This window comes from Gracilinanus agilis, chromosome 3 (genome assembly GCF_016433145.1).
Source record: "Gracilinanus agilis isolate LMUSP501 chromosome 3, AgileGrace, whole genome shotgun sequence".
In the NCBI taxonomy this organism is placed as follows: domain Eukaryota; kingdom Metazoa; phylum Chordata; class Mammalia; order Didelphimorphia; family Didelphidae; genus Gracilinanus; species Gracilinanus agilis.
Genome location: NC_058132.1, coordinates 47677544 through 47694283, shown reverse-complemented (window position 1 = coordinate 47694283; position 16740 = coordinate 47677544). Strand labels below are relative to the sequence as shown.

Sequence of the window (16740 nt, the reverse complement as noted above, 5' to 3'; positions counted from 1 at the left end):
GGGGGGGGGGGAGGGAGGGTGTCACAAACAGCACTCTGCATATCATCTTTGATACATGTGCCATAGGTTCACCATCACTGCTTTAGGGGTTACAGTGGTCAGACTGAACCAAAGGAAGCTAAATATGCTTTTTAAAAAGGAAGAAATATATTTAGTTTGTTAGGTATATGATTGTCACCTGGAGTACTCGAGTTGGTCCATCTGGAATAACTTTAATAGCTAATATTCCAGATCCAGGCCTCATTTTGTGATCAATGAATTGTTGCTCAGGTGGAACTGGTCCCAAAAGCTCCAGAGAAGTATCAGGACCAAGAACAACTTCAGCCCCATCATACAAACCAGAGAGTCCTCCTTTTGCCTGGAATATGACAAAATAAAAAGTCAGGGAAAAGACAGAGGTATTGACTAATAATGTCATGTGTCACATGAAAAGCAGAGCCAGAACTATTACCAGACAACCTAGCACTTTGCTTCAGGCACTGCCATAAAGGTATGAGGAAGACACTATTCTTCCCCGACCCCACCTCTAAGAATATAGCCACATTGGTCCTGTGCCTTTGCCTGACCCTGATGTTGTCTTCCTCAGGGTTCCATGTGTACATCATGTTCCTCACCTTCCAAACCTGAGGCAGACTATCCCCAATACATTACCAAGAGTAGGGACCTATGCTACATGCAATGACTGGGATCAGTGGCAAAGGTAGTATGCACAAGCTGCCATCCCTTTCCCCTTCTAAAGTAAAATCTTAAGAGGGAAAGGACAGAGCTCCCCATCTACCTCTTTCCTCTGGAATTCTCTGTTAACATCCTTCCTTCCCCTGGACATCTCAAAATCCCAGCAGTAACCCAGGTCAAAAAGTACAGAAGGAATTCCATTTTTCCTTGCATTCCTGTAGTGCTGAAGGAAGGTGACTTTGAGAGAGAGACTCCCTTTGGCCTCTCTCCTAGCTTTTTGATGCACAAAGATATGCACCACCCAGTTTGCTTCTGAGAAGTATCCTTTTGTATTGCAAATATCTAATCACTTGAACTGCCCAGTTTACCCCCTTTTGTCTTCAAGGCACAACACATCATGCCATCAACCCATCCCTGGTCACGTAATAACATTACCCCATCAACCCAACTCTGGTCACACAGCTACTGTTGTCAAAACGGTATAAGAATCCAAAACTCTATTTCCTTGAGGAGGCAGTGTTTTACTTGCACCTGCCTTCTGGCCATTCAACTCAATAATTCAACTTAATAAATTTTTCTATTTTTAAGATAATCAACAGAGCCTGACATTCTTAAAAGGAGCATCCTTCTCAAGACTGGGGTTTAATCTTAAGCCCTCCCACAACAATATTTCTTCTATCTCCCTGAAACTTAGCTTTCTCTTGGAGATACTACTACCTCCCTGAGGTAAGCCAAGGTAGACCATTATCTTTTGATACCAAAAGTCAAAGAGAATTTGGCTTATCCCCACTATCACTGTCCAATATCCTTCTAGGACCACTCCCAACACTTAGCACAGTGCCTGGTGCTTAATAAACATTTGTTGAATTGAACAGAACCACTTAGCAAGCACCTCACCTCCTTCAGATTTCATTTTCTCTTGCTTAGCTCTAGATCTTTGGACTTCAGGGTCCCTCTCTCTCTCTTCTGAAATAGGGTCAGACAGTACCTGACTCAAAGGCATTTTTACTACCACAATTCCTGCCTCCTTCCAACTCCTGGAGCCTTCCATTTCCTTTAATCTCACCAATTTTTGTGACCATCTCAAGGCTACTGTAACCACAGAGAAGAAAAGTAATAGCATAACCTCTTCTCCTACAAATCCTTACTCAAATGACTTTGCCTCTGATGAAAAGAGTATCTCATTCTAGCTAAATTCTTACTTAGCAGGGGCAGCTGGGTGGCTCAGTGGATTGAGAGCCAGGCCTAGGTCCTAGGTTCAAATCTGACCTCAGACACTTCCCAGCTGTGTGACCCTGGGCAAGTCACTTGACCCCCATTGCCTATCCTTACCACTCTTCTGCCTAGGAGTCAATACACAGAAGTTAAGGGTTTTAAAAAAAATTCTTATTTAGCAAGAATTATTTTCAATTCTCAGCAAGGCTTTCAGACTTCTCCATACTTGAGTAGCCTTCACTTCTCCCCAAGTTCCCTACTTCTATGCAGATATTGCTCTTGGGGATGTCTCTAGTCTTTATCTGTGTAAAGGGAATCCCTTCCTCTCAGGGTTGTGAACTCTCTTCTAACCCAACCCATCCCATTAGCATAACTAGAATGCTCCAAACAGAGGTCACAGGTTAAGAGCCCTAGGAAAACGATCCAGAACTAAGAGTTCCAGGTCCAGAGCAGAGAAACTATGATTGGTTCCTGAGATGTGATAGAACAGCTCATGAGAGACAGGAAGTGACCGTGGAGAAAAGGGCTATAAAAGATGAGATCGTAGAGAAGATCGAGGCTTTTGGCATAAGTTTGCTGGGATTGATTCTTCTATTCTATTCAGCATTGGGGGTTTGGGCAGAAGACACCCTCATTGGCTGGTAAGATTCTTGTATTGAAGAGACTACTGGACTTCCACATCGAGATCGGAACCTTGTTGGAGAGCGAGCTAAAATTCTATGGATCAGACTTTAGAATGGTAGGCTAGGAAATAAGTTTTCTACTTTCTTTCTTCCTTATTTCTTTCTTATAGTTTATATTAAATTAAATTGTTAAAAGTTACTATCATCCCCATGACTTGAGTTATTTTTATAAACGGTGACCACAACAATTTTTGCCATACACTCAACATTTATTCACTATTCCAAGGATCCGTGTTTTTATCAATGTGGTGATTCCCTCTACCAATATAGATTACATTTCCTTCTCTAATCAATGCCTTTCATCATTGTTCTGCTGTGACCAAAACAAAATTAATAACCTAGTGGTGAAACTGTCATCAATGAGCCTCTCCCAACTTGAATCAGCTGGGCCTTGTGTTTTACTGACAGAGCCTCTGATATAAGGAGGCATCAGAAGAAAGAAGAGTATAGGCTTATCATATAAAGAACTAAGTAATAGCTAAGGCCATTTTCCCTTAAGTCATCCTCTCCTGGAGTGTAAAAAATAATTGAAAATTATCAGGGAAGCACAGCAGGCAACCATAGCCTACCACTTATCCTTCCAACAAGAAGCAAATTCCAAAGCAGAAAAACTTCCAAAACAGGAATGAATGAGTATCCTGATGCCTAGGGCTAAACAACATACCAGAATACTTTGAGGACAGGCCTCTTCTAAAACAAAATGTAGGTGAAGAATATCATAAGAGCTTAGGATATCCAGGATATTATGGCAAAATAAGCCCTAAATGCAGCTTAAAGCGAAGCTATACCACTTCTATAAAACCCCAGCACAGACAAGGTAGACAAGAGGGTGGAAAAGAGATTCTATATTTGTTTGCTTTGTTAATTCATCAAGCCAAAGTTCAAAAAGTGAAAAAAAAGAAAAGGAACCTTTCATTTGTTAATTTGTAGGACAGGTTTCAGCATGGAAAGTGCTTTTATGCCTGGAGAAGGTTTTTTTTTTAAATAAAGACTTCCTTAAAAGGACACTGTCAGAAAGGGCTTTAATCTTTTCAGTTAATTTATTGTTCAGAATAACCAGATTAAAACAAGCTTATTTCCCCAAACAAAACAAGTTCTGCTTTGCTGAGTATTTTAGTATAGAATTATTCAAAAGTGTAAAAATGATAAGACTGTGGGGGAGGAGGGTTTCCTTTTAAATAGATTAAAAAAAATAAACACCTTGAAAGGATTTACTTGTGGGGATAAGTGAGGGAAAGAGGAAGAATATATACACAGAGGATTATAAGGATTTTTGAAAAACATCAAAAATAAAAGGTGGATCACATACAGGGCTCACAAGGCCTCTTTTGCCTCAAAAAGGACGAATTGTAATGCTAATTGAAAAATCACAAATCTGTTCCAGATGTATACTTCATATAGCAGGGAGCCTGTCTTTGATCCAAAGAGCTCGGGGCAATGGGAGTAAAGAAAAGTACAATTTTAGTCAATAGTAGTCAGGGTCTGCTTTGACTGCTGGAATATAACCACCTTGATATCAGTCCCTGAGCACGTTTTGCTATAAATATCAATTTATCACACAGAAGAACAACTTGGTTTCTACCTAAGAAAAACATACCCTGAATTCTCACAATCACAAAACCTCCAAGCTGGAAGGAACTTCAGAGACCACCATCTAATCCAAAGTCATAGCTCAACAAGACTCCCCTCTCTAACACATGGTCATCTGGCCAGCCACTGAGTGAAGAACAACTTTGGTGAAGAACAATTCTTGATTCCTGAAGCAGCCCAATCTACATTAAGATAGCTCTTATTCTTCAAAAGTTTTCCCTCATATGATACCTAAATTTGTCTCTTTACAAATATCAATGACTACATCTAATTCTGCCCTTTGGAACCAAGCAGAAACTGTCTCATCTTACTTCAATTTAATAGCTAACTATATGGATCTTTAATCCCTAAGACATCTCATATTCTAATGATTCTTTATTCTCTGAACTGGTTCTTTGATGGTAAGATAAATTCACAGTTCTGGCTCTCTTCTTCTTTTTTAAACCCTTACCCTCCATCTTGGAATCAATAGTCTGTATTGGTTCCAAGGCAGAAGAGTGGTAAAGGCTAGGCAATGGGGGTCAAATGACTTACTTGCCCAGGATCACATTGCTAGGGAGTGTCTGAGGCTAGATTTGAAACTAGGACCTCCCGTCTCTGGGCCTGGCTCTCAATCCACTGAGCCACCCAGCTGTCTCAAGCTCTCTAGTTTATTCTCCTTCAAATGGGTAATCAAATGGTATGTGGTCCTGGAACTGAACACAGTACTACAGAGTGTGGCTGATCCAGGCCAGCAGGACTCTTGAACCTCATAATTTGTGGACTCCTTACTCCTATGAAGAGAGCCTAAGCTTGCATTAGCTTTCTTGGTTTCCATATCCTACACCCTTGTAGGCTACTAAAACTCCCACATAGTCTTCAGTTGAACTGTTGTTGGACAGCCATATCTAGCTTGTCAGGTATTTAAACTGTGTATTATTTAATCCTGGGTGTAAACAATCACTTATATGCATTTAATTTCATCTTATTAGACTTGGCCCCATGGTTTAACCCAGTGGTTCCCAAACTTTTTTGGCCTACCAATTTGGGAATCACTGGTCTAACCTGTCAGGATCTCTGGGGAATCTCTAGAGGCCTAGTCAGATCACCCAAGTCAGTTAGTCAGCCAAGAAGCAATGAATAAGCACTTCCTTGGCTCCAAAGAGAAGCTGAAGCCCAAAGAACAACACTTTAAATCTTAAATCGGTTCTCAATCAACTCAGCTATCCTGCTGCTTTGGCAATATCCTGATGGCTTTTCAACAAGGAAGGCATGCAGGGCTGGGATGCATGCTCACTAAAATTGAGGTAAATTCTAGATCGACAACATTCCCCGCTCTGATTAGTCTTACAATCTTGTCAAAAACAGAATGCAAGTTTTACAGAACTTGTTATTGCTAAGAACCACAATGATTCTTTATAACCAGTTCCTTTTCTAGCTATGCTTGCTAACCAGCTCTTTAAAATTTTGAAGACTTTAACCAGGATTCCAAGTCAAGCTCACTTGCCTATAGTCTGTTGGCTCCACTGTATTTCTTTTTGGAAAACTGGGACATCTGCCTTTCCCTAATCCTGTGATATACATCTGCCCTTCTTCACAATCTTTCAAATATCACCGACAGAGATAAAAATCACACAAACTGACAACTCATCAAGGACAGTTACCTGTGCTTTATTCTTTTTAAAAAAGATTTTTAAAGATACAAAGATGACATAGAGATCCTGCTCTTAAAAAGCTTATTACTCAAAAAGGTGGAAATCAATGTTCACAAATACCTAGATAAAATGCTAGAGGAAATTTGAGGAAGGAAAATCACTCACCTGGGGATGTTAGGAAAGGTTTCATGAAAGATGTGGCACCTGAGTTGGATATTGAAAGAAGAGACTTGAACAGACAGAAGTGAGGGAGAAAAGAGTGAACCAAAGCAAGTAGGGGGTGGGAGGAGTGAGAAAGGTGGAGAATATCAAGTCATTCAGATTGGCGAGAGAATCCAGTGAAAGGAAGTAATGTGAAATAAGTGAGAATGGTAGAATGAAGAGACTACAGAAAAATCTTCAATTATAGGCAAGAATCATAACTATGTAAAAGGTTTGCCAAAAAATACTTAACCTGAACAATTTTCATTAACTGAGTAGAGAGAAAACAGAGGGATCTGCCTAACAACAAATTAACCTCCATTTTGATAACTGCCAAAAATACTTTCATTGGGTCATTCTTGAGAACCTTAGGGAGCACAGAAGAAAATGACAAACTTGAAAGCAAAGACAATCGGAAAGCAGGTACATTACTGGAATTTTTTTTTTATTAAAACTTCATAGGACTGCTCCTAATGTGCCTCCCAATCACTAAAAAAAAGTCTCTATTTACTCTGGATTTCTAATTGCTAAGAATAAGTCTAGCTCAACTGAATCACTTCTGAGTTTCTGGCTGAATCTTCTTCAAATAGGGTTTAGACCAGTGTTTCCCAAACTTTTTTGGCCTACCACCCCCTTTCCAGAAAAAATATTACTTAGCGCCCCCTGGAAATTAGGAAACTATTTATTGAACTCAGAATAGAATGTAATACAAAAAAAGTGTGGCCATCACAGCTCCTCTGGATCGCTGCAGCACCCACCAGGGGGCAGTAGCACCCACTTTGGGAATCACTGGCTTAGACTTTGTCACATCCTTAATCTTCAAATAGTATTCACCTGTACAACAAGCCCATGCAACCCACAAGTCAGCTTTCCTTCTCGGAAACTCCATGTCTGTGTTGTACTGCGCCGACGATCAGGCTTCCTCAGCATGAGAGGCTCATATCTGTAGAGAGACAAAATGACAGGTACTAAGTCCTCACTCTCACTAACATGGAAATGAGCTTCTTGATTCTTGTAGCCACTGAAATTCTTGAGACAAATTTTTCTGAATTTATTTTCTGACAGGTCAAGACAACCTAATTATGGTCAAATGACTCTGGATCATCTTAAGTTCCATGGAAACTCCTGGCTCAGGTTCCTATATGTATTTTTTAGAGCTCATTATTCAGCTCCTCCCCTGAATATCCAAAGACATTTATAACTGATAATCATTTAATGAGGTTGTTTATCAGAGCCTTAGCTCTTCCAAGTGACAGGTGAAGTTTTGCACATATGCCAGAAAAGTCTCATTGCAGAACTTTCCTGTTAGCCAGAATCTGTGAAAGGACCACATACCCAATGCCAAAGAGAATGCAAAAATCTATGGACTGAATAGAGCCAGGTCTGAACAAATTTTAGGGCTTTACAATCTAGGATCCTGATATAAAAATAATATAGCATATGAAAAATAAATTCTCATATTCTATATATTCCTTGCAATACCGCCTACTCTTAAAATCTAAAGAAATGCCTGACTCCCTTGGGGGCATAAAGAGAAATGGAAAATAAAAGATAGGCATTGAGTGTTAACTTGGAAGATGTGTATTACAAGAAATATTAACAAGCATTAATACATATTTTTATATTTCTTGCAAAGACGTTTCTGTGAAATATGGAAAGGGATAGCTATCATGCCTATAGTGATTCCCAAACTTTTTTGGCCTACTGCCCCCTTTCCAGAAAAAATATTACTCAGTGCCCCTGGAAATTAATTTTTAAAAAATTTTTAATAGCAATTAATAGGAAAGATAAATGCACCTGTGGCCATCACCGCCTCCCTGGATCGCTGCAGCACCCACCAGGGGGCAGTGGCACCCACTTTGGGAATCACTGCTTAAATGGTCCCTCTTCTATTTTACTCCAAAATGCCTTATTTTGTATTATATTTTAATTGTGGAAATTGCCTAAAGTCCTCCTGGAAGTAGGTGAGATATAAATCTTAAATAAAAGCATCAGTTTTTACAGAAGAGAAGACATAGGTACAGACTAATCAAAGTAAAATGATCCTTTCTAAAGAATTCACAAACTAGAAAAAATTTGTTCATGCTTCATTGTTAATAATGTATTTCAGGGGGCAGCTGGGTAGCTCAGTGGTTGAGAGCCAGGCCTAGAGACAGGAGGTCCTAGGTTCAAATCTGGCCTCAGACACTTTCCAGCTGTGTGACCCTGGGGGTCAAGTCACTTGACCCCCATTGCCCACCCTTACCACTCTTCTGCCTTGGAACCAATACACAGTACTGATTCCAAGACAAAAGGTAAGGGCTTTAAAAAATAAGTATTTAAAAAAATGTATTTCAATCTCATCTTTAGATTTGCACAGTTGGTCTCAACCAGAAATTGTTAACTATAAGTATTAATCAGAAATTGCCTTGATAATGACCTGTTGTCTGTAACAGCAGCAAGACCAGCAATATCTAGAATGGCGGACCCTTCAACAGTTCGAGAAGCTGCAGGCTTATTAGGGTTATGAGGGACTGAAGAGCCTTCATGGACCAACACACCAGTCCCAGTCATTCTCCACAGCTGAGACCGTTTTCCTGGTTCCTGCAATGAACACAAAGGAAAAAACAAAATGGTCAAATCTTGTGTGTTTGGGACTGACTCATCAGCTGAAGTTGGAAAAACTGCAGGGCTTCAGAAAGCAATTTGCCTTGACTCATTCTAGAATAGGAAGAGGACTGGGAAATATCTCTATTTCATGTATCCTTTTATAATTCCCATTTTATTTTTATTAATTCTATGAAGGTACTTGGGATGAACAAGAAACAGAAAGATATATACTAAGTCCTCACTCAACTCAATTCAACAAGTATTTTATTGGGCATCTTCCACTAGCAAGGCCCTATGCTAAGTTGTAGAGAGAAGTCTTTGTCCTCAGAAGGACACATACACAGAGAAGAGGATACAGCATATGTGAAGTGATTTCAGTTGGGGAAGTGGGGTTACCAACAACTGGGAGAATAAAGGAAAGCTTCCAGAACCAGCCTCCAAAGGAAGTCTAGATTCTATGAAGCAGAAGTAAGGAGGAATGACATTCCATCTGTGGAACTTAAACTCAGGAACCTAACTTATAGGAAATTCAAACAATTTGAAAAGCTCAAATAACCAGCATTTTAAAAGCAGCCCACATTTTGCTTTGATGACAAAGAACTAAATGACAAACAAAATGAGATGAAGGTTATCTTTAAAAGGCAAAAAAAAGCAATGCAACCTGTGAAGTTTATTTTCTTATCAATGCAGATCTTAAGTCTCAGCTTAGGGCAGTGGAAAAAGCATTTATCTTGTAATCACTAGATCTGAGTTCAAATTTTGACTCTTTTCACTGTGTGCCTTGGTTTCCTCAGATGCAAAATGAAACCTAGATGGCATCTGAAGGGCTTTTCAGCTCTAGATCTAAGACCCTAAGGCCTTTTATATCTAGTCCCATAGCATAATTGCTAAAGTTTGCAATGATGTCTAAGTCTCTACAAATGCATTCTAATTTAATTAAGTTTAATATAATTTAGTTGAGTGAATTCTAGAAGAAGTGTTAAATTTGAAACCAAACCAGATTAAAATGTAATGAAATTATTTAATAAAATAAATTAAAATAAAAGTATCTCTCCACATTGACAGGATTAGGGGCATGGCAGCCCCACAATCTGGAAAATTCATGTAAAATTTGTTGTCCCTCCTCTTAGTACCAGAGAAGTCTGAATTTTTTCTTTTTCTTTCATGAGATGTTTAGAGTAAAAGAAATTGTGTGTATTTATGCTTTTAAAGATAAAATATGTTGATACTATACAATACTACACATATGTTTTATGTATTTCTAAGTTTCTAAACTTTTTCTGTTATCTGCAAGCCTTTACATGTTGTCATGTGGCTTCTGCAAAACTCCCTCAATATTCCCATTAAATTTCCTATGCTGACTCACTCATATTGAAACCACAATGGGGAAAGTTGTGATATGAAAGGGATAATTGTACACTACAACATAGGGAAGCTAGGTTGCTCAATGGTTAGAGAGCTAGGCTTGGAGACAGGTTTGGAGTTCGAATTTGACCTCACACATTTCCTAGCTGTGTGACTCTGGGCAAATCACTTAACCTCCACTGCCTTAGAACTAATACATAATATTCATTTTAAGACAGAAGGTAAAGGTTTTTTAAAAATTCAATATAACACCTATCATGTTGTTTTGTGGTTCTCAGTCAATATGCAGATCTATTTCTATTTTAGTTTGACACCACTGTTGAAGAGTACTCTAATGCTCTGAAAATTCACAATCCATATAGGATACCTATGGTAATTCTCAATTAACCATAGTGTCCAATGAACCTCGTTGCCAAACCATTTATGAGTCAAAATTTACCTTATAAGCAAGTCCCCAACTTAAAATCTATGTTGACTACTTAGAATACTGAATTAATTTTTCTTCTAGAAGCAATGCTATAGGGATTAGGTTCCTATACTAGTTCTACCAAAACCTACTTAACTCATAACATACCTGAAGAAGTAGAGAAGTAACACAACAGAGTGGACAGAGAGCCAGAGTCAGAAAGGCCTGGTTCCAAGTCCTATCTCTGACCCATACTGGTTGGGAGACCCTGCACAATTAATTTCATACAGAATCATTACAAATCTATATTGGCAGAGAAAACGTCCTACCCTGAAGTTTTCTAGCTAGATGAAACCATGAGTCTGGATTTAAAATAACAACAATACCTCACACTTATATCAACTTGACTCAACTAGGTTCCTACAAAATGAAATTTTGATTTCAGTTACAGATGCTGGGAACATACATGGTAATTGCCCTCAAGGATGCTCCTAGGAGTTCAATTCAAGCCCAACTTCTTACCTTTTTCTTTAATATCACTCTTTGGGTCTTGGGTGAGACATCAAGGACAAGCTCTCCACAAGTAACAGCCTTATTGGAAGTCACAGGCCTACCAGTTCCCTCCTGCAACCTAGAATTTCAAGAAAATCCAACACAAATTCAATACAAATGACAGTCTAATAGTTTCTACTAAAGGATATGTAAGAAGTGAAGTAAAAAGGAAAAAAATGTTCTCATGATTAGCTAATATGCTATATTTCTTTCTAGTTCAAAGATACGTATTATATGTAGTATATAGTATCTAGAATAAAGTATAATAGGCTATAATATTGTTTTCCATTCAGCAACAATTTTGATGACTTTTTCTCTAAGTATAAAATGCTAACTGGACAATAGGTGGTAATCAAGAAAACCCTTCCCCAAAATTTTGCCAGATTCCTATCTTGCTTCCCTGAATGGCAGAAATCAGGAAGCTCAGCAGGAAAGGTTTATAGAAGAATAAGTCAAAGATTAATTCCTGCTTATTCTACTTCTCTGGGAATTCATGATCCTAAGTTTTCCGGGAATGCCTGAACCTGGTCTTTTCAGTGTCTTAGATGAAATTTTGATGAGCTGGGTATATTTCTAAGCCCCAATATCACAAAGAAATTTGTTAGGAAAGAAACCTAGAGTAAAAGGTTCAGTCCTTACCTCCTCCATTAGTTACTCTGAAGGTATGGGGAAACCTCAAAAGGAGATGAAGATCTCCTATTATATCCTTGCTGTTCTTTCAACTTACATAACTCAGAGAACTATCAAAGATCAGACTTGGGTTGATACAATTTAAGAGGAAAACTATTACTGGAACATTTTCTATTACAGCCTTTGAAAAGTTAAACATGCCATACTAGTTGTGCATAGGACAATGATGAGGTAAACCAGCTAGCATTACCACCATCAGGAAAGAAAGTTGTTCAGACTCAGGTGCCTGAAAGAACTTCTATATATCCCTTATTTCACCCTCTACAAGTAGGGTGAAGTCATTCTGAACAATATGTAAAGAACTAGGTTCTTATAAATTAATAAGAGATCCAAAAAACACTTCCCAAATTAAAATAAAAAACCAAACATGAATATATTTATAATAGGAACTATGTGGCTATGCCCCCTATTTGGCCAGAGAAATTCCATTTGGAATTTGCTCCAACATCATCATCATGGAAAAAGTAAGCTGTACTAATGGTTTTTGAGAATGACTATACAGAAAAACTATCAACATCTTTTCATAGACTTTTCTTACTTGCCTCCAAACCAAAAACATCAATGGTAGAATGATAAACCTGCCAATTGTCATTTCAAGCTAATCTGCAAAAGTGGCTATTTTTCACATTTTTTTCTAGCTTAGAAGATGACAAATATTCCAACTACAAGGATCTCAAAGAGGGATTTGGCACTTATAGCAATCTCAACTATTTTGCATAAACTTCACAGAAAATCCTGGTAGAATCCTCAATGCTAATACAGTATCATCAGTGGGTGGCATAGGATTGTGATGAGTTGTTTTGCAATGAAGAATGATCAAGAGGAAAGTACTTTAAACAGCGGCAAGAAGGATTTAGGGTTGACATAAGGAATATATAACCTTACAGTAAGGGTTATTAAAAGGTTACTGAGGGAGGTATTTTGAAAAAGAATACGCTAGTCAGTTTGAATAATGTTTGGCACTGGCCCAAAGTAAGGGGGCTAGATTAAATGAATTCCCAAGACTCTCTCTTTAGACTAGGAGTTTATGATGATGACTGATCAGAATTTATTCTGTCACTAAAGAAATAGTTGAAAATTCACTGCCAGTTAATAATTGGATCCTTTTGTTTGAGAAAAGAATAATAAAGGATTACCCTGAGAATGTATATGTAGCAGCTATGTAGATGAAGTTTTCATAATAAAGCTGCCAGTTGTCCTGGAAATCATTCATGTTGCAGCTGATCTCTGAGGAGCCTGCTCCTTTAACAGTTAATGTGATGAAAGGAGGCAGGATAGGTTCATCCCACGCATAATCCAATGAGGTCATGGGCTTCACTTCAGTTCGGAGCCTGGGCTCAGTCACACCATGCTGAGTAAAGACAACTGGGACCTATGGTAATGGCAAAAAAGACAAAGAGCACTTTCATTCAAAGTGGTGACATCAGGTGGTGAATCAGTGCTTTGCTGGGCAGCTGGTTTACATTCCCACTCCTTTCTGCCTGTCAATTATATATAGAACAAACTCCAGGGAAGTTCAAACTCTCTCCTTTAAAATCTAGGGATCTACCTATTTCAAAGAATACTTCAACTAAAGGGACCACAGATAATGGAATAGGAGCAGACAACACTGAGAGTCTTTATACACTTCACAAATTCCTAAGGAAAATGATTTCTATTCTTCCTATGATAATATCCCACCCTGTTTTGAAATACTTAAAAGAAGAATCAAGGTTTTGGAATGAAAGTTTTCTTATTCACAGAAAGTATTTAAACTAAAAACCCATAATTTTTATTTGGCTTTCTTTGGATGCCTGGTTACAAACCTACAGCAGTTATCCAATTCCTTGACTGCTGGGCTGGACTAATTCTGAGTCCTTCTCCCTGCCCATATGGAACTCTAAGAGACTGCAAATCAGTGGAAAAAAGCTTATGGGCTTAGAAATGGCAGATGCTAGTCAAAAAAATTACTAGGGGACTATAGTGTACTATCTGGCTTGGGCATGTCTATTTTATTCCCAAAGCATTGATCAGTCACTTGATGGTGCCTCAAACTGTTGTTTTATTATTGTTACTGCTTTTCAACAATATGAAAGGTTATTACAAGTATTAATAAGGCAAAGGAATTACTGTATCTTATTCTTCCAAAGATAAAATGTTTCCAATGATTCTCCCAGGAGTAGCAAATACTCCATTTATCCTCCTACAAAACAATCAGTGTGGTCTTGAATGAGCTGCCCACTGAGTAAGACTTGATACCTTGGAAAAGTTGTCAATTCGGAAAGGAGGAGGCAACTGATCTGTGTCACTGAATGAAATTCTATATGTGGCTCCTCGGAGAGTAATTTCCACTCGAAGGAAGAAACTTTTGCCTAAGGTATCTCTGCAGAAAAAAAAGTAACAAAATAGAATTCAAAACATGGAAAGAGTAGAGCCTGATTTTCTACTACTATTACATGGATTCAAACAAGTGCCACAATGTCAGTATCATCAGAAGGCCAATAACACTGAGAATTCACTGGGTATCTGTACACAGCCCCATATACATACCAAATAAATTAATCCATATAAGATAGGACACACACACACACACACACACACACACACACACACACACACACTCACAAAGAATTATATAATATTAAATTTAGACAAATAAACTTTCAATTACCTACATATGGCATACCCATAACAATTTCTGTATCCCAAATTGGCTTCTTATTCTCAACCAACATGCTATTGGGCCGGTACCCTTATCATCAGCCTGCATATACTTGGTGAATGAAACCAATTGTTGTATTCATTCAACAGACATATCAAGCACCTACTCTGTACAAGGTATTGGGCTGGCTTTTAGACAAGATCCAATCCCTACTTATGGAGCCTACAGTTTAATAGAAGATACGACATGAACCCAGGTAACTATAAGATGACACGAACCCTGATCTTATTTCCTTCCATTTCCTTTGAGATCTTATCACTTCAATCATTCCCTGTCACCCAAATTTCTATCTTTCCTTATTAGCCTACTCCTTCCCTAAAGCTTACAAATATGGCCTGATTTCCTACATTCATAAAAAAGGTTATTTAATCCTACCAACCTCTCAAACTACATTATCCCTTAGTTCATCCTCCCTTTCACAGTCAAACTTCTAGAAATAATTACCTGTTGGTTTCTACTGCTATTTTTCTAACCTCCCAATGATTTCTGAATAAATCTGAATTTCAACTTCATTACTCAACTTTAGTTGTTCTCTCTAGAAAAACCTATTATTTTAATAAATAATCCCAATGACTTTTTCTGATTCTTTATCCTTCTCGACCTCTTAAAACATTTGATCCTTTTAACCACTCCCTTTCCCTAGACATTTAAACACTCGTCACACGGAGTCTCTTATCTTTCTGTCTCTCCCACTGGTTCAACTATCATCTCTATCTAGATGATTCTCAAATTTGTACATATAGTCTTACTCTTTCCTTAACTCCAGCTCCACATCATCAACTGCCTATTAGATATCTTCTACTGAATGAGTTAAGTGGCATTTCAAACTTTCCAAAATATTCCTGTCTTCTTCCTAACTTTCCTACTTTAGTTAAGGCAATCATTAACTATCCAGTAACCCAGATCAGCAACCTCAGAGTCATCTTTAACTCGTCCTTCCTCCTCACTCCCTCATATATAAACAGTGAATAAGTCTTGTCAATTCTACCTTCACAATCTCTTGAATCTGTTATGCAGTCAAGAGGGGTAGATTTAAGGATCATCAATTTGATCTTAGACATGTTAAGTTTGAAGTACTGGTGAGAAAGCTAATTTGAAGTGTATAGATTAGAGATGAGGATCTGAGCCTCAGGAAAGATGTCAGAACAAGTTTGTCACCAAAGAAGAAATAAGAAAATGTATTTATCTCCCTTCACTAGAGAGATACAAGACTATAGGTATAGAACACTATATGTAGATGAAAAGCATTCTAAGTGTACATATCAAATTTTATACTTCTGAAGAGTAGAGGTTGGAGCTAGAGATACAGGTTTGGAAGTCTCTGGAGAAAGGTGGTAGCTGCAACCATGTAAATGCAGTCAAGGGAGAAAGTTGCAAGTGAAAAAGATGGATAGTTAGGGAACACCCACATTAAAAATGCTGCAAAACACAAGTCAGGAAGATGAATCCACTACCCAACCTCATAACCTCTACCCCATTCCAAGGGAAAAAATTCCAAAGTCAAACAGAAATAATTTTTGGATTATTTACCACTTTTAATTTCCCCCTATTACTGCTCTTTTCCATGGATTTATGCATAATAAAGCCCTGGCTTAATATATGTACATAAAAGTGAATCCAGGTTCCAAACTGGATGTGCTATCACAGAATATGAAGTTCTTTGAATATCATTCCATGGGACAGAAGTGAGACTGAAACTATAAAAATACCTCCTGAACTGGCTGAAGGTTTTTATTTTTTACTTTCACTATTATAGGCATGGAGTAAGGATCCAAATGACTTATGGGAATAGCATTGAGTCACTAGGGAATTTGTACAAACTTGTAGGAATACACTGAAAAAAATAGATAAACAGATTCTTCATCTAAATGTGGGCAGAATTTACAGAGCCCCAAGCAATCATTAGTTCATTCCAAGAGCTCAGCACCCTTGTCACAATTCTAACTCTTGGACTTTGGAGCCTGTCAGAACAGTCCACCCTGAACACAAGCAACTCTTTCTCTAGGGTGAAGAATGCTAACATTGACTCATCCCACCAACAAATCCATACTTCTCTTCCATGAGCTTCACCAGGTCAAAGATCTCAAAGATACCTGTCAGGACCAAACTAATCACAAACAAGCCAAGACAAAGGAAGATAGGGGAATGGGCAATTTCCATTATTGCAACCCCAAGAAAACTGTATCTTGTCTCTTTAGGGATGCCTTATGTTTACCTCATGTTGATATGGAATGAGTTATTCTTGTTGACTTCAAAGCCTCCAGACCAAATGCAGTTGGGGACATCCATCAACCGCACACATAAAAGCTGGTCGTAATCATTTCGGGGCCAGTGAAAAACCACACTGGAACCAGGGAGGGTAGAGATATAACCTTCAGGATTGGATGTTCCCTAAGAGATAGCAGCCCATTAAAGTCAAGTCAACAAATTGAGTTAGTG

At 38.2% G+C, this 16740-nt stretch overlaps 1 protein-coding gene across 2 annotated transcripts in view; it reads right to left on the bottom strand.

Moving 5' to 3' along the window:
• The window catches only part of VPS13D (vacuolar protein sorting 13 homolog D), a 364180-nt gene that overhangs the window by 184567 nt on the left and 162873 nt on the right, over positions 1-16740 (bottom strand). For both annotated transcript variants that reach the window (XM_044667757.1, XM_044667758.1), the window contains exons 51-57: positions 16517-16692; positions 13839-13962; positions 12737-12972; positions 10881-10989; positions 8418-8581; positions 6833-6941; positions 179-358 (exon numbers count right to left, since the gene is read on the bottom strand). In XM_044667757.1, the coding sequence (XP_044523692.1) occupies positions 179-358; positions 6833-6941; positions 8418-8581; positions 10881-10989; positions 12737-12972; positions 13839-13962; positions 16517-16692 (1098 nt within the window). The remainder of the gene's footprint in view (positions 1-178; positions 359-6832; positions 6942-8417; positions 8582-10880; positions 10990-12736; positions 12973-13838; positions 13963-16516; positions 16693-16740) is intronic.